This window comes from Gigantopelta aegis, chromosome 11, assembly GCF_016097555.1.
Source record: "Gigantopelta aegis isolate Gae_Host chromosome 11, Gae_host_genome, whole genome shotgun sequence".
Classification (NCBI taxonomy): Eukaryota; Metazoa; Mollusca; class Gastropoda; order Neomphalida; family Peltospiridae; genus Gigantopelta; species Gigantopelta aegis.
Genome location: NC_054709.1, coordinates 23,640,732 through 23,659,524, shown reverse-complemented (window position 1 = coordinate 23,659,524; position 18,793 = coordinate 23,640,732). Strand labels below are relative to the sequence as shown.

Here is an 18,793-nt window from a genome sequence, read left to right as displayed (position 1 = left end):
TTTAATTTTAAATGTTTTTTTGTTAATAATTCCAGTTGATATAAAAAATAAATTAAAAATGTTTTTGAAAATAACAAATATGATCTCTTTTTATATGCTAATTGTGAAAACATTGGTTAAAATATAAATAAACCAACAATAATCAAGGACAGTGAAAACAGTCGTCTGCTAATAAGTCTGAAATTGTTATTCTCCATCCCACACACATAAAAACAGTTCTACAACTAGTACACACACATTAACAAAAGAATGATCAAATAATAGATTACTAAAAAATACAATTTCAAACTCCATACAGCTTTGCCAGATTTCTCTTAATTTTTTAGATTTTATTTTAATGTCATATCATGTATACATACAACTGTTTGAAGTATCCACCTTTTTTAAATTGCCATTGCAATACCATTGACTGCTGTTGCAAACTGTCCAAATTTCAAGGGTTGAATAAGTGCTAAAAAGTCCACCATACCAGCAGAGAGAAAACTTGTTATACTGAATACTTGACATCATAATGTGAGAGCTGAGCAGAGGCGTATGGGCTCACAATTTTGTAGACAGCAGACTGATTTTTGCCCAAATTAAAGGAAAATGCCCAAATATGGAAAACGTTTATTCATATAAGCATTACTGCCAAAAAGCTACATAGGCTTGCAAACAAATCACTACATGGATTAAAACTAATATTATGTGTAGAATGATGGAAATACATGGTGATCAGCTTTCAGGCAAGCTCATTTTGCCAAATATTGTTATCTATTTTCCTCAAATTTAAGGATTTGCTCCAGTCCGGGAGGGGCAGTTTCCCCCCACCCCCATCTCATACACTTACCCAGCTGAGAATGATGCCCATCACCAATGAAATACAATGAATATGTCGAGCACGTACACGAAATAAATCATAATATACAAATTCTTTTGTCTTTTTAACATGACCCATCTTCCTTACTATTGTAACTTTCCAGGTGACACGGATACCAAACATATGTAAATGTAAAGATAAAATGTCATGCACATTAGTTGGGGGTTGTTTAACGACACCACTAGAACACATTCATTTATTAATCATCGGCTATTGGATGTCAAACATTTTGATAATTTTAACATAGTCCTAGAGGTGAAACCCGCAAAATATTTCCATTATTAGCAAAGGATCTTTTATTCGCACCATCCCACAGATAGGATATCACATACCACAGCCTTTGATCAATGGACCCACGGACAGGGATCGATCCTAAAAGGACCGTGGATAAGGCAAACGCTCTACCACTGAGTTACAATGTCCGTCCCGCCCATGATACATGTATGTTGTTTTTTTGTGTGTTTTTTTAATTTGACTCCTGATGTAGATCTACACATAATTCCAAAATGGAACAACAGGTTTCATAGCCTTTGGGGTCAGTATGATGACCTGGAGGATAGGTATGGGGAGGGTTTGTGGTCATATACAGCATTTCCAGCATTCTGATCACAATAATTGGGAAAAGTGGTGGGGGAGAGATAACCCATGTGTCGTCGTCCCCACCCCCCAATTCTGTGACATGTACTTTACTGTTTGTAGAAGATAACATACCTTTAAGACCAAATAAATAAACATAACAGTTACTGTACATAAAAAATAATTAATACATGTTATATACTAAATAACATCAATCTTGGATTCTAGACAAGCCTTAAAAAACCTGCACTCAAAGAAATTCTTATAAATTTATGAACATAAAAATATTTTTAAAAGTCAACATAAAACAAAATTTTATATCTGACTAATGTTCCAAGTAGACAATCTTTTGGAACGAGATGTTTCGATACAACATAATAGAAACAAATATTCCGGCTGCACTAAATATGTTCTGTGTATTTGGAACCAGACTCTAAAAGCCAGATAAGTTAGCTAACTAGAATGTAATGGAATATTAGTACAGTAATTTAGTACAGTATTTGAAAATTCAAGAAAACAAAATATGTTGAAATTATACAAATCAGACACATTAAAATCCTAGAACCCAAAACTTTTAAAATTCTAGAAACTGAATATTGTAAAATTCTAGAAACCAGACATTTTAAATGGCTAGAAATCACACTCTTGAAGCTAGGCCCCATACTTAACAAACATTAATAATAATATCTAGACTTAAGACTTAATTAAAGTTTCTCTCACACAAAGAGCAGTCTGGATTTTCAAGTGTGGACTATTTTAAGTTTGTAAACAAAAGACCAGACAGCCTTATCCAACATATCCTAAAAACCCAGGGGTGCAATTTATGAAGCCCGTTTCTCTTAAATACAGGTGTTTAAGCATTGTTAATATATATAGTTACATACCTGTAGAGTAAAAACGAGCTTTGTAAATCTGGCTCCTAATGTTCTGGCCAGAACTCGTCACTTTCTAGAAACATACATTCTAGAAACCCAGATTTTTTAGTCAAGACTTTTGCCTTGAAACATTCTAAAAACCAGATGTTTTGGCCAAAACTTTTAACTTGAAACATTCTAGAACACAGATGTTTTGACTAAATGCAATCTTGCAACCATTACAGCATATGCTTTGACTATATACAATTTGTTAAGTAATGTCGTGTTTCTATTAACCGCTTGTTTGGGCCAACCATTCAACCTGAAACATTCTATTAACCGGATTTTTTGACTAAATCCAATCCTGCAACTGTTACAGCATATGTTTAGACTATATACAATTTGGAAAGTAACACCTTTACTTTATACATTCTAGAAACCAGATGTTCTGACTAAAGCCAATCTTGCAACTGTTACAGTGTACATTTGGACTATATACAACTTGGAAAGTAATGTGAGTCTTGTTTTTTGTACGCAATCTAAACCCGACCAATCCGTGGTCACAAGGATCGTGGCAGTTTCTTGCCCTCAATGATGGTGGCTATTTCCTGTTTGTTCAGTGTTTCGTACTCCATCAAGGCCTGAGCGAGGGCGCGATGTTCGGAACTGTGATTCTGCAGAATCTTTCGTGCTCTTTCGTACGATTCCTGGAAAGAGAAAAGTGACAAAATGTGAGAAAACTGTAGTGAAACATTTGAAGAGACCATCTTGAATTTGCTGCTTTTGTAAATTGTTTCCAACTAACAGTTAAAATTTGTTTTGTTTAATGAAGGAAGGAAAGGAAATGTTTTATTTTAACATTGCATTTAACATTTTATTTACGGATATATGGCATCAGACATATGGTTAAGGATCATACATATACTGAGAGCGAAAACCCATTGTCATCACTTGATGGGCTACTCTTTTTGATTAAAAGCAAGGGATATTAATTTTTATATGCACCATCCCATAGACAAGTTAGCACATACCACAGCCTTTTGGAATGATAGGTAGTCCAGCGGACACACTGACAGGGATATACCAGTTGTTGTACACTGACTGGAATGATAGGTAGTCCAGCGGGCCCACTGACAGGGATATACCAGTTGTTGTACACTGACTGGAATGATAGATAGTCCAGCGGGCCCACTGACAGGGATATACCAGTTGTTGTGCACTGCCTGGAATGATAGATAGTCCAGCGGGCCCACTGACAGGGATATACCAGTTGTTGTGCACTGGCTGGAATGATAGGTAGTCCAGCGGGCCCACTGACAGGGATATACCAGTTGTTGTACACTGGCTGGAATGATAGGTAGTCCAGCGGGCCCACTGACAGGGATATACCAGTTGTTGTGCACTGCCTGGAATGATAGGTAGTCCACGGGCCCACTGACAGGGATATACCAGTTGTTGTGCACTGGCTGGAATGATAGGTAGTCCAGCGGGCCCACTGACAGGGATATACCAGTTGTTGTGCACTGGCTGGAATGATAGGTAGTCCAGCGGGCCCACTGACAGGGATATACCAGTTGTTGTGCACTGGCTGGAATGATAGGTAGTCCAGCGGGCCCACTGACAGGGATATACCAGTTGTTGTGCACTGCCTGGAATGATAGGTAGTCCACGGGCCCACTGACAGGGATATACCAGTTGTTGTGCACTGGCTGGAATGATAGGTAGTCCAGCGGGCCCACTGACAGGGATATACCAGTTGTTGTGCACTGGCTGGAATGATAGGTAGTCCAGCGGGCCCACTGACAGGGATATACCAGTTGTTGTGCACTGCCTGGAATGATAGATAGTCCAGCGGGCCCACTGACAGGGATATACCAGTTGTTGTGCACTGGCTGGAATGATAGGTAGTCCAGCGGGCCCACTGACAGGGATATACCAGTTGTTGTGCACTGCCTGGAATGATAGGTAGTCCACGGGCCCACTGACAGGGATATACCAGTTGTTGTGCACTGGCTGGAATGATAGGTAGTCCAGCGGGCCCACTGACAGGGATATACCAGTTGTTGTGCACTGCCTGGAATGATAGGTAGTCCAGCGGGCCCACTGACAGGGATATACCAGTTGTTGTGCACTGGCTGGAATGATAGGTAGTCCAGCGGGCCCACTGACAGGGATATACCAGTTGTTGTGCACTGCCTGGAATGATAGGTAGTCCAGCGGGCCCACTGACAGGGATATACCAGTTGTTGTGCACTGCCTGGAATGATAGGTAGTCCACGGGCCCACTGACAGGGATATACCAGTTGTTGTGCACTGGCTGGAATGATAGGTAGTCCAGCGGGCCCACTGACAGGGATATACCAGTTGTTGTGCACTGGCTGGAATGATAGGTAGTCCAGCGGGCCCACTGACAGGGATATACCAGTTGTTGTGCACTGGCTGGAATGATAGGTAGTCCAGCGGGCCCACTGACAGGGATATACCAGTTGTTGTGCACTGGCTGGAATGATAGGTAGTCCAGCGGGCCCACTGACAGGGATATACCAGTTGTTGTGCACTGGCTGGAATGATAGGTAGTCCAGCGGGCCCACTGACAGGGATATACCAGTTGTTGTGCACTGCCTGGAATGATAGGTAGTCCACGGGCCCACTGACAGGGATATACCAGTTGTTGTGCACTGGCTGGAATGATAGGTAGTCCAGCGGGCCCACTGACAGGGATATACCAGTTGTTGTGCACTGGCTGGAATGATAGGTAGTCCAGCGGGCCCACTGACAGGGATATACCAGTTGTTGTGCACTGGCTGGAATGATAGGTAGTCCAGCGGGCCCACTGACAGGGATATACCAGTTGTTGTGCACTGCCTGGAATGATAGGTAGTCCACGGGCCCACTGACAGGGATATACCAGTTGTTGTGCACTGGCTGGAATGATAGGTAGTCCAGCGGGCCCACTGACAGGGATATACCAGTTGTTGTGCACTGGCTGGAATGATAGGTAGTCCAGCGGGCCCACTGACAGGGATATACCAGTTGTTGTGCACTGCCTGGAATGATAGGTAGTCCAGCGGGCCCACTGACAGGGATATACCAGTTGTTGTACACTGGCTGGAATGATAGATAGTCCAGCGGGCCCACTGACAGGGATATACTAGTTGTTGTGCACTGGCTGGAATGATAGATAGTCCAGCGGGCCCACTGACAGGGATATACCAGTTGTTGTGCACTGGCTGGAATGATAGATAGTCCAGCGGACCCACTGACAGGGATATACCAGTTGTTGTGCACTGCCTGGAATGATAGATAGTCCAGCGGGCCCACTGACAGGGATATACCAGTTGTTGTGCACTGCCTGGAATGATAGATAGTCCAGCGGGCCCACTGACAGGGATATACCAGTTGTTGTACACTGCCTGGAATGATAGATAGTCCAGCGGGCCCACTGACAGGGATATACCAGTTGTTGTGCACTGCCTGGAATGATAGATAGTCCAGCAGGCCCACTGACAGGGATATACCAGTTGTTGTGCACTGCCTGGAATGATAGATAGTCCAGCGGACCCACTGACAGGGATATACCAGTTGTTGTACACTGGCTGGAATGATAGATAGTCCAGCGGGCCCACTGACAGGGATATACCAGTTGTTGTGCACTGCCTGGAATGATAGATAGTCCAGCGGGCCCACTGACAGGGATATACCAGTTGTTGTGCACTGCCTGGAATGATAGATAGTCCAGCGGGCCCACTGACAGGGATATACCAGTTGTTGTGCACTGCCTGGAATGATAGATAGTCCAGCGGACCCACTGACAGGGATATACCAGTTGTTGTGCACTGGCTGGAATGATAGATAGTCCAGCGGACCCACTGACAGGGATATACCAGTTGTTGTGCACTGGCTGGAATGATAGATAGTCCAGCGGACCCACTGACAGGGATATACCAGTTGTTGTGCACTGCCTGGAATGATAGATAGTCCAGCGGGCCCACTGACAGGGATATACCAGTTGTTGTGCACTGGCTGGAATGATAGATAGTCCAGCGGGCCCACTGACAGGGATATACCAGTTGTTGTACACTGGCTGGAATGATAGATAGTCCAGCGGACCCACTGACAGGGATATACCAGTTGTTGTGCACTGGCTGGAATGATAGATAGTCCAGCGGGCCCACTGACAGGGATATACCAGTTGTTGTGCACTGGCTGGAATGATAGATAGTCCAGCGGACCCACTGACAGGGATATACCAGTTGTTGTGCACTGCCTGGAATGATAGGTAGTCCAGCGGGCCCACTGACAGGAATCGATCCTAGAACGACCACACATCAAGTTAGCTCTTTACCACTGAGCTAAGCTCCACCCCTTTAACAAAATTAATTGGACTGTCCTGCCAAACCCCCACATAATGATATATTAAATCTACATTCTAAAAATGTAATATGGTATGTGAAAAGTTTTTATTATAAAGAATATTTAATATATAGATCTCTGATAAAAAAAAAAAAAATTGTTAGCAAAAAATGCATCACAGCTAAAAGAGCAGTTTTGTTACATTTGTGTTATTTCATCATATAATGAACTTGAAAAGTAAGTCTTGCAATCTTAATTATGTAATGTTTGAAAAAACCCCAAAACCCCCCACAACACTTTAAAAGGTTCACAAACATAAATAGTGATGTGCGATCTTAAAAGACTGGTCACGGTTTGCATTATTACGCCTGCACCGGTGCTAGGGTAACAGCTGTTTGGGAGCCAGTGCAGGGCTTCTAGAATTTTGTAAAAATCCACTAGCCATTGGATAAGTGATTTATAAAATTCACTAGCCATGGTTAAAAATCTACTAGCCCTACCTCTGTATGTTCTGTAAATTTGTACCAAATATACTAGAAAGTAAAGTGCGTTTTTTTTTTTTATAACACATGGGTTGTTTACACATACATGTGTTAACAATTTGAAGACTGGCAGCTCCTAGGTGATGACCAGGTCACCAGTGCCATGCATCCAATGAAAAACACCATGGTGGAAATACATTACACTGTGACATATAGTTAACCTGACAATCATGTGTCTGTGACGTGTAAGTTAGCTTGTGCAAGAGTGTAAATAACTTTTAGTCGAAAAAGATGTTAAAATTTGCTTAAAACCTGGTTTTTGGAATATGTAAGAAATATAATAATACATTTGTGTCTGTTAGATACCATTTATCTCACATACATTAATGGTATCTAACAGACACGAATGTATTATTCTATAGATAATCACTATTAATAATTATTAAAATGTAATTTGTAATATGTTTATTTACAAGTGCAAATACCATTAACTAATCCAAATAAAATAATATATGTTATTTAATGTACTATTTAAAAAAAAGCAAAACTGGGGGTTGCTAATATACATATTAAAAAATATATATAAAAAACATATATTCACATTATTTACTTATCTTAAATGCCAAGTGCTATGATTCTACTTTTTGCAGGTAAATAAAATATAAGGAAAACATTTTTTGTATGTAATGCCCAAGAAGATCGATACATTGTTTAGATCAGTTTCTTACAAAATGTTAACATTACCAGCAATGGAAACTAATCTGATGTACAGTATATGACTGGTTTCCATTTGCATTATGCCTACAGTGTGTTACTTAGAATAGCATATCACCGAGTACCAGTATAAACAGTGTAAACAGCATGAAATCGTTTTTGTCTGTTCAGCTCACAGATATACCCCAAACAATAACGTCATATATATTCTAGTAACGTTATATAACAAAGAGTTTAACTCTGTAACTCTTTATATAAGTAACTAAACTATTTGTATTAGGGGTTTCTGTTTGGGGGTAGATTAATTTTGAGATGGTATATACTGATGATGGTTAAGATTTTGACATGAGATTGGTCAATAAGTTGGAATTTATAGCCAATAAATTGGGAATTTTCTGCGACATTTGCTTTTGGGAAGGTGGCGATGTTCTGTACCGTACAACACCTGGATAAATCCCTGTGTAATATATATATTTGTTTTATACATACCAAATTATAGGAAGGTAAAAGCATTAGAATGACAACAACACCATGTTTATACAGACACTGTTGGTAGTACTAAACCAAATAACTTCCAGCTCGGTCAAAGTTCAAGGAGCACCCAACTTTTGATATAGAAGTGAACACCACAAGTCCTTTGATTGGTGATAAATGTGAGTGTGTTGGTTGTAAAAAAAATTAAGTTTCATCTGGGCAAAAAATGTATGCAATTTTATTTCATCTAGTACAACTGTGTCAAGTAGCCTTGTGCTTGAAACATGTATGGGGTACTTGTAAAAAAAAGTACAAAAATGTTGTGCGGAACTAGGTTAGTCATAGACGCTACCTGTTATCTCAGAAATGAGCAGCTTGACCACCAAATTTGTTCTGATTCACTTTAAGAGTGAAGGGTGGTAGTATTTATTAGGGGTGCAACGATACGGTCAAAACCGTATTGCGATATAAGAAACTGTATTGCAATATAGTTGATATTATTTAAATTTAATATTTATGGGTTGTTTTTGTAATGAAAACAGAAGCCATAACTTTTTAATGATCTTTATTAGTTTCAGCTGTCAGGCTAAATATTTTAGGCCATATTTTTATTTTTTAACACAATACTAGTCTACTAGAACACCGGTGTGACGGTGTCAAACTATTTATAAATTGTCACATTCGGAAATCCTTACTATCGGGCTTTTCCGAGGTTATTAGCCGAGGTATTTTGAACGATCGGCCGAAGTATTTTGAACGATCAGCCGAAATATTCAGAGTTCAGTGAAAAACAGCAAAGTGTGATTCTCATTTGTTGGTTTATTTCTTTGAAGATGATAGCCGTAGCCGTATTCCAACGTAAATGAACAATGAATGATAATGTGTAAGTAACAAAACATTTATTTGTAATTATTGTTAATTGGTTATTTTCATTGGACTTTTAACATGTTTTGTTTAGAAGTTAGAACCAAGTATAACCGACCTATCACTTCGTATGCCAACAGGTAAGCCGACTACGCTTGACATGATTGTTACATTTTCTGTCATCACCAATTAATAAAATGATGTGGTTTTTGTTTGTTTGTTTGTTTGCCTATTTCAAGTCAAATAAGATACAAGGAACAAAAATAGCGTATACAAATCGCGATACGCAAAACTGTACCGCGGTTTGTATCGAGCTGATCAATTATCGCGGTATACCGGTTTATCGTTGCAGCACTAGTATTTATATCCGTGGCGTTTATGTCGATTGATACGCTGCGTGTAGGAGTTTTAGCCACATATGTTCCTATTGTAGTCTATGGGATTTGATTTGGTGGTATACATACACCCTGATATTCTAAACAAGACAATACCTTTAATATGTAATTGTAGTCATCAAGAAGGCTCTGTGTATCGTAAACATGTAAACAGCAAACTCAGGATAGTCCCTTTAATACCCTTTCAATATTTACATAAATTCCAGCCAGTCCTCCATGACTGGTATATTAAAGGCTGTGGTATGTGCTACCCTGTCTGTGGGATGGTGCATATAAAAGATCCCTTGCTACTAATGGAAAACTGTGGTGGGTTTCATCTCTAAGACTGTCAAAATTACCAAATGTTTGACATCAATGTGCTCTAGTGGTGCTGTTAAACAAAACAAGGTTTTTTCTTAAATTACAATAGAGTGAAACAAGAGTATGAGCTTAAACAGGGAAATCCTCTTGAAACAAGACTACAGCTTGTCTCCTTAACCATTACTTCTCAGTGGTACATGCATTTTTAGAATTAATGAACATGCATTTTGCTGTATTACAAACACCAGGAGGACCAGAAACACTTGGATGTTCATGAATGGATAATCTAAACAATAAATTGTAAGTAATGTCCGATTTCTACGTCAAATACAATTGTATCTTCTGATACTTGGACAAAATATATATAGACGGTATACTGCTCAGCGACTGTCTACGTCAAATACAATTATATCTTGTGATACTTGGACAAAATATATATAGACAGTATACTGCTCAGCGACCGTCTACGTCAAATACAATTATATCTTCTGATACTTGAACAAAATATATATAGACAGTATACTGCTCAGTGACTGTCTATGTCAAATACAATTATATCTTCCTATACTTGGACAAAATATATATAGACGGTATACTGCTCAGCGACCGTCTACGTCAAATACAATTATATCTTGTGATACTTGGACAAAATATATATAGACAGTATACTGCTCAGTGACTGTCTATGTCAAATACAATTATATCTTCCTATACTTGGACAAAATATATATAGACGGTATACTGCTCAGCGACCGTCTACGTCAAATACAATTATATCTTCTGATACTGACAATATATAAAGATGATATCCTGCTCAGCAATGGTCTAACTTGTTTACCTGCAGCATTCGTTTGATTTCTGAATCCACTAACTCTTGGAGCGTGGGGCTGATATCGTTCACTTTGACCATCGACAAACCACTGTCAAACTCACTGCTGTCCAGCACACGCTGACCAATCTGAAGTATAACAAACAAATTCTAAGGTCAGCTGTCAACATATCCAAAATACAACAAACAAAATCTAGTCTTCAAAATGAGCAAAATCAAGGTGAGCTGACGACCAATCTACAACATAACAAATTCTACAGTCTTTGCCACCAGCAAAACCAAGGCCAACTGGAAAACACTTTCCTCAAATGGTGCTAGGCAAGCTATCAATAAAGTTTTAAAAAAAGAAGTGCAATGTGTATTTCAAGGTGATCACTTTGCTGCCATCTTTTAACTGCCAAGGCAAGTTAGACCACTAAAAATATGACTCCATCTATACTGACGTCCAAAAGAAACTATACCAAGAAGATATATATTCATGAGAGTGGTGTTTTGGCATGTTGTGAACAATATTTCATTCAATAAAAGCATAAAATGTTCAAGAAACTGTGCTACAAAGACATATGGGGTCAAACTGAGATGATTCACAAAGTCACTGTCAGAACAGCTTTTCAACAACAGTATGTTAAGTGTCTGCAAAGTCACTAAACATTGGATTACGTCAAGCGCGATGTCCTAATGCTGTTGATGCCGATGTTACAACAAAAACATTTTTTTTCGGGGTGGGGGGGGGGGGGGGGGGGGGGGGGAGTGGGACAAGGGTTTTATTGTTAACCCATTTAAGGGGAGATATATTTTTAAGCCACCACACCTTCCATGGGGGAATTAATTCGACAAAAATCACTAAAATTAAAACAAATCAAATTCTAATTTAATTCATAAAATAACAAAGAATTATTGTAAAGAAGTAAAAAATAGATATATTATTTATCTATATAGAATTTAAAAGCATTTATGTACAACAGTTGTGTGTATAACAGTTGCTTTGTAAAGAAAAATAGCCAACAAATCACATGCAAATTTCATGGTGGCACCATTTTGTTTACATCATTGCTAAGTAACGTTAACTCAGTGTCGTAAAGAAATTATTGCAGTAAGAGTTACCTTTCTTATTGACAGAATTATATATGCTGTTAAATTAATGACTGATAAAAATGCACTCGCACACAATGTATTTTCAAAAACATATTGATTCACAGCACTGCTACGACACAGATGTCACTTTCCCCGAAAAGCGGTAAATGACGTAAAATGTTATTCTCCATGTCAAAGGTTTGGGATGACATCACTGAACATATCCCAAATCCATAAAATTATGAGACATTCATCTCAAAGTTAGTTGTATTTCGGCCCCTATGATCAATGTTACCCGAGTAGAGTTTTTATGTTAAGCGGGCAACATCCACAGTGAAACATTTTTTTTACATCAACCATGCTATGATTTGCGAAACATATTTGCTAAACAGTTGTGATACATTTTTCTTTTCTCCAGCAATGCAGATGTCAAAAATATTATTTTTATTTTTAAAATTTTGGGGTTAAGGTATTAAAATCTTTGGTATAATTTTATTTTCGTGCTCGTAGAAAGTAATCATTAAGTCAGAATTATTTATACATACTTTCTCCGACATGCCAAATTGTTTCACCATCGCTGTAGCAATCTGAGTGGCCATCTTGAAATCATCAGAAGCTCCTGTAATGGAAAGGAATGTTTGTTAAACGGCATCTCAGCAGATTTTAACCTAAGGCTATTTGGTGTCTACATGTTTGACATGTGGTTGACAGAAAGGAAGAGAAGAAACCTGCTGCCACCATATTGGTTACTCCTACTGATAAAGCAACAAGGTATCATTCATATACTTTTCTACAGACAGGACAGAACACATAAGGGCTTTGTAACTAAATAGTGGCTAGCTAATTCAATCGCTGTACACCACAACCTCGGAGGTCCCAGTCGCTAAGTTTGCTCCAAAGAATTATGTTTCTTGACATTTGTCAGAAAATCCATCTACAAAAATCAAAGTTTATTTTACTTAACACCACCTAAATGTATAGCACATTGATTAATGAAACACTGCTGGTACATTTTCCCATCAGCAGGTCAGGTCATAGGTTTTAACATGCACATTTAGAACAAGCTGTTTCCTTTGTTTAACGACACCACTAGAGAACATTGATTAATGAAACACTGCTGGTACATTTTCCCATCAGCAGGTCAGGTCATAGGTTTTAACGTGCACATTTAGAAAAAGCTGTTTCCTTTGTTTAACGACACCACTAGAGAACATTGATTAATGAAACACTGCTGGTACATTTTCCCATCAGCAGGTCAGGTCATAGGTTTTAACGTGCACATTTAGAACAAGCTGTTTCCTTTGTTTAACGACACCACTAGAGAACATTGATTAATGAAACACTGCTGGTACATTTTCCCATCAGCAGGTCAGGTCATAGTTTTTAACATGCACATTTAGAACAAGCTGTTTCCTTTGTTTAACGACACCACTAGAGAACATTGATTAATGAAACACTGCTGGTACATTTTTCTATCAGCAGGTCAGGTCATAGGTTTTAACGTGCACATTTAGAACAAGCTGTTTCCTTTGTTTAACGACACCACTAGAGAACATTGATTAATGAATCACTGCTGGTACATTTTTCTATCAGCAGGTCAGGTCATAGGTTTTAACGTGCACATTTAGAACAAGCTGTTTCCTTTGTTTAACGACACCACTAGAGAACATTGATTAATGAAACACTGCTGGTACATTTTCCCCATCAGCAGGTCAGGTCATAGGTTTTAACGTGCACATTTAGAACAAGCTGTTTCCTTTGTTTAACGACACCACTAGAGAACATTGATTAATGAATCATCAGCTGCTGAATGTCAAACATTTGATAATTTTGACATATAAATGAAGAGAGGAAACCCGCTACATTTTTCCATTAGTAGCAAGGGATCTTTTATATACATCATCCCACAGACAGGATAGGACATACCACGGCCTTTGATGTCTGCTACTTTTAAAAGTATTCTGTCTTATTTTCAAGTGTTACAGAAAAAAAGAAGTTTTATTTGTATTGTTTAACACCACCACTAGAGCACATTGATTTATTAATCATCAGCTATTGGATGTCAAATATTTGATAATAATACAGTCTTAGAGAGGAAACCAGATAGTTTTCCATTAGTAGCAAGAGATCTTTTATATGCACCATCCCACAGACAGGATAGCACATACCACGGCCATTAATATACCAGTTGTGTGCACTGGCTGGAATGAGAAATAGCTCAATGGGCCCACTGACAAGGATCGATCCTAGACTGACCGCGCATCAAGTGAGTGCTATATCACAGAGCTACGTCCTGCCCCTACAGAAAAAGAAAGACGAGGAATGTTACCTGTAGTGACTTTGTCTGCGCCGTACACGATCTCCTCGGCCACTCTTCCGCCCATCGCAATGTCCATCTGTGCATTGAGCTGAGATTTGGTCTTGTTGAACACTTCCTTGTCCTCAATAAACGCTGTCTGTCAAACAACAGGTTAAACTGCTCATTAAATACATTTAAAACATCAGTCTGTAAATACATGTTGTTAAACTGCTCATTAAATTTAAAACAGTCTGTAAATAAATGTTGTTTCTAGGCATTCTAATGTTTGTACTAGCCCAAGCAAGATTTTGCCTTCCAACCTCCCAATAATTCTGTATGTAGAACAAGCATTTTGAGAGTAAGCAATACATGTCCCCATCTGTGCTCAACAATTTTTCGTATCTCCTAAATTCAAGGGCAATAACTCTGAAAAGTGGGTAAATCACCACAAAACTTCAACTTGATCTGTAAAGCTATATACAAATGATAAAGCTATATACAAAATTTCATCTTGATATCTCCAGGTATTGCAAAAATCCAGAATTTTTTTTTTCGCATCTCCGAAGTTCAAGGGTCATAACTCTGTCAAATATGGGTAAATCGTCATGAAAGTCACACTTTATCTGTAACAGTACCTGATAAACCTATACACAAAATTTCAGGTCAATATCTAAAGGTCTTCTGAGAAAAAAGGTCCGGAAAACATATTCTCACATCTCCTAAGTTCAAGGGCCATAACTCCATCAAAAATGGGTAAATTGTCATGAAAGTAAAACTTGATTTATTAAATGATAAAACTATACACAAAATTTCAGCTCAATATCTCAAAGCCTTCTGCAAAAAACATATGTGGGACAAATGGACGGATGGAGATGACACCTACAGTCCGAATCATTTGAATGGATCACTGAGCAGGTTCGATCCTGTGACACAAGCACCTCAGGCGAGAACTAAAAAAACTGAGCTAAATTCTGCCCCAGTCACAGAAAGATGACAATACAGGGTCAAAACAGACTGAAACTGTAGAAGAAACTGGACATTTTATTTGTAATAATATGAAAATGTGCACCTTTCTCTTTATCAGTTTTGACTCTTAACTTGCTATTGCAGACTCCCATTTCTCAAATGGAACTACACTGACTTGTCAGAGGGATAAAGATGTGAAAGATAAACTCACTTACATTTAAACGCAATTGTCACTCAAAATACACAATATGATTTAATATATTCTATTACACAATCAACTATTGCTTTTCTCATCTTAAAGCTTTCTACAATTATTCACATTAAAAATTAGTGCCAACCAGTATTAACTGATATATTAAAAAAAAACAAGTGAAAAAAAAAAAAAGAGTACTGGTGAGGTCCATGATAGGTCGTGGTGACCTAGTTTTGGTACACAAACTACATTGCAATTCCTAGTACAGGTTTGATGATCCTACAGGAATTGATAGTTTTCCATCTTAAAGTTTTGTGCAACTATTCAGATTAAGAAATTAGTGCCAACCACATGAACATTAGGACAACCAATAGTAATTTAGATATAAAAAATACCCCATGAAAAAAAAAAAGTACCGGTGAGGACCATGATAGTAGGTCGCGGTGACCTAGACGGGTGTATAAAAGGAAAGAAAACATTTGTTTAAATTTGCATAAAATTAGAACTATAAAATTAGAATAAAGTTTATATCAGTACAAGCAGTCTAGAAGTGCTCCTTACTTCAGGTATTCATTTCTAGATTGTAATGTCACAAGCAAACAGATTGCTTTCTATTTCACAAATTAATTTCAAGCTTTTAATGGCAGAAAACGTGTGACAGTCTCTTTAAAACTGCACTACTTGCATGACCCGTGTGGGATTTAGCTCAGTCGGTTGAGTGCTCACCTGAGGTGCTTGCATCACAGGATCAAAACACCTTGGTGGATCCATTCAACTGATTGCATTTTTCCTTGTTGCAATCAGTGTACCACAATTAGTCAAAGGCAGTGATATGTGCTTTTCTGTCTATGGGGAAAGTGTATATAAAAGATCCCTTGCTGCATTAGAAAAAATGTAGCGGGTTTCCTCTGATGACTACGTGTCAGAACTACCAAATGTTTGACATCCAATAGCCGATGATTAATGAATCAATGTGCTCTAGTGGTGTCATTAAACAAAACAAACTTTCTGGGGTTTTTTTCACTTACATGCCCAAGCGACATTCCGCGTGGGATGATGGTGACCTTGTGGAGTGGGATGGCGTCGCGCGTGAAGTGAGCCACCAGCGTGTGACCCGCTTCGTGGTACGCTGTCAGCAGGTTCGTCTCCTTATCGATCACTTTCGACATCTTCGCAGGACCTGGCAACAAAAAAACACCAAAGGCCAAATTTACAAAACCTGTTTATGTTTTACATGTGTGTAAACTACATACATTTACAATGCTTAAACACCTGCATTTAGGATAAACAGGCTTCATCAATTCGGCCCAACATGTTTTGTCAACAGCTTCACCCTCATCAAAATACAATCATCAATAAACACTTATCAATCAGGGGCAGGACATAGTCCAGAGGTAAAACACTCACTTGATGCACGGCCGGTGTTGGATTGATACTCACCGGTGGGCCATTTGGGCTATTTCTCGTTCCAACCAGTGCACCACGACTGGTATATCAAAGACTGTGCTATGTGCTATCCTAGCTGTGGGATGGTGCTTATAAAAGATCCGTTGCTACAATGCTAATAATGGAAAAATGTAGAAGTTTGTTCTAAATGTTTAAAAAGTTACTAGCCCTAACAGAAGCTCTGGCTAGTGTCCTATGTGTTATAGTAATACAGTGGATAATTTCCGCTAGCCCAAACTAAACATTAACTAGCCAGGATGGAGGGCTAGTTGATTTTTAGAACCCTGAATGTTGTAGCCACTTAGAAAAACAATTAGGAACTGGCTAATTTGGCAACTTCCAGGGTGAGCCGTGGAATAGTAAAAATGTTTTAGTTTAACACCACCACTAGAACACACTGATTTATTAATCATCGACTATTGGATGTCAAACATTTGGTAAGTTTGACATATAGTCTTAGAGAGGAAACCTGCTATATTTTTCCATTAGTAGCAAAGGATCTTTTATATGCACCATCCCACAAGCAGGATAGCACATACCATGGTCTTTTGATATACCAGTCGTGGTGCACTGGCTGGAATGAGAAATAGCCTAATGGGCCCAAAGCAACCATACATCAAGTGAGCGTTTTACCACTGGGTTACCCCCCCACCCCCCCCACCCCCACCCCCACCTGTCACATGGTGAATCGTGGGACTGCGCGACTGTTTATTTCTCACCCACCAACACTTTGTCACAGGGTGAGCCGTTGGGACTGTGCGACTGTTTATTTCTCACCCATCAACACTTTGTCAAAGGGTGAATTGTGGGACTGTTGTGTGACTGTGTGACTATGTTTATTTCTCACCCATCAACACTTTATCAAAGGGTGAATCATTGTTCTGTTGTGGGGGCGTGTTTATTTCTCACCCATCAACACTTTGTCACAGGGTGAGTCGTGGGACTGTTTATTATTTCTCACCCATCAACACTTTGTCAGTGTGAATCGTGGGACTGTGGTGGGAGGGTGTTAATTTCTCATCCATCAACACTTTGTCAGTGTGAATCATGGGACTGTTGTGGGACTGTGTTTATTTCTCACCCATCAACACTTTGTCACAGGGTGAATCATGGGACTGTTGTGGGACTGTGAGACTGTTTATTTCTCACCCATCAACACTTTGTCATAGGGCGAGTCGTAGGACTGTTGTGTGACTGTTTATTTCTCACCCATCAACACTGTCAACAGGGGGAGTCGTGGGACTGTATTTATTTCTTACCCATCAACACTTTGTCAACAGGGCGAGTCATGGGACTGTGTTTCTCACCCATCAACACTTTGTCACAGGGTGAATCATGGGACTGTTGTGTGACTGTTTATTTCTTACCCATCAACACTCTGTCACAGTGTTAATCGTGGGACTGTTGTGTGACTGTTATGTGACTGTGTTTATTTCTCACCCATCAACACTTTGTCACAGGGTGAATCTTGGGACTGTTATGTGACTGTGTTTATTTCTCACCCATCAACACTTTGTCACAGGATGAATCATGGGACTATTGTGTGACTGTTGTGTGACTGTGTTTATTTCTCACCCATCAACACTTTGTCCCGTGCAAACTCCATGTGTTCCATGCTGACCGTGTCCGCCTCATCCATGGCCGCTTTCAGTGCCGCCTGGTTGACCATGTTCTCGAGATCCGCTCCAGTGAATCCAGTCGTACCGTGCGCCAGCTTGGATATGTCCACAGCTAAACACAAACACAGTTTACATACAGATATCTGCTGATGGAGAGAAACAAGGCAGCACAAAAAGATTAACAGTATCAGGACGTTAATGGTGTTACCAACAGTCTACCCAAGAGTACTGTTATTCGTCATTCAATCACGATACATTTCTGTATTTCATACAGTACCCCCATGGATTCCGCGGTAAACATTGTTATCATTCTGCACCAAGATTAGATATTTTCTCCGGTAGAATGTGAGGAATTCTGTGACATATTCAGCAACATATAATCTGAAGATAACTCTTACAAATTAACACAAGTTGTTCAGTTTTCTTTTCATGTTGATTTTAAATTCAAATTATGTCTTTAGTGTCGTATTTGCATGAGCATGACACAAGGAGTCAC

General features: G+C 39.1%; 1 protein-coding gene across 1 annotated transcript in view; it reads right to left on the bottom strand.

Moving 5' to 3' along the window:
* Positions 1-1,603: 1,603 nt before the first annotated feature.
* Positions 1,604-18,793, bottom strand: part of LOC121385461 (ATP-dependent zinc metalloprotease YME1L-like) — a 43,841-nt gene continuing 26,651 nt past the window's right edge. Inside the window, exons 14-19 of the mRNA XM_041516156.1 lie at positions 18,254-18,409; positions 16,261-16,412; positions 14,104-14,230; positions 12,320-12,393; positions 10,710-10,829; positions 1,604-2,996 (exon numbers count right to left, since the gene is read on the bottom strand). Coding sequence (XP_041372090.1) covers positions 2,850-2,996; positions 10,710-10,829; positions 12,320-12,393; positions 14,104-14,230; positions 16,261-16,412; positions 18,254-18,409 — 776 coding nt within the window. The 3' untranslated portion in view covers positions 1,604-2,849. The remainder of the gene's footprint in view (positions 2,997-10,709; positions 10,830-12,319; positions 12,394-14,103; positions 14,231-16,260; positions 16,413-18,253; positions 18,410-18,793) is intronic.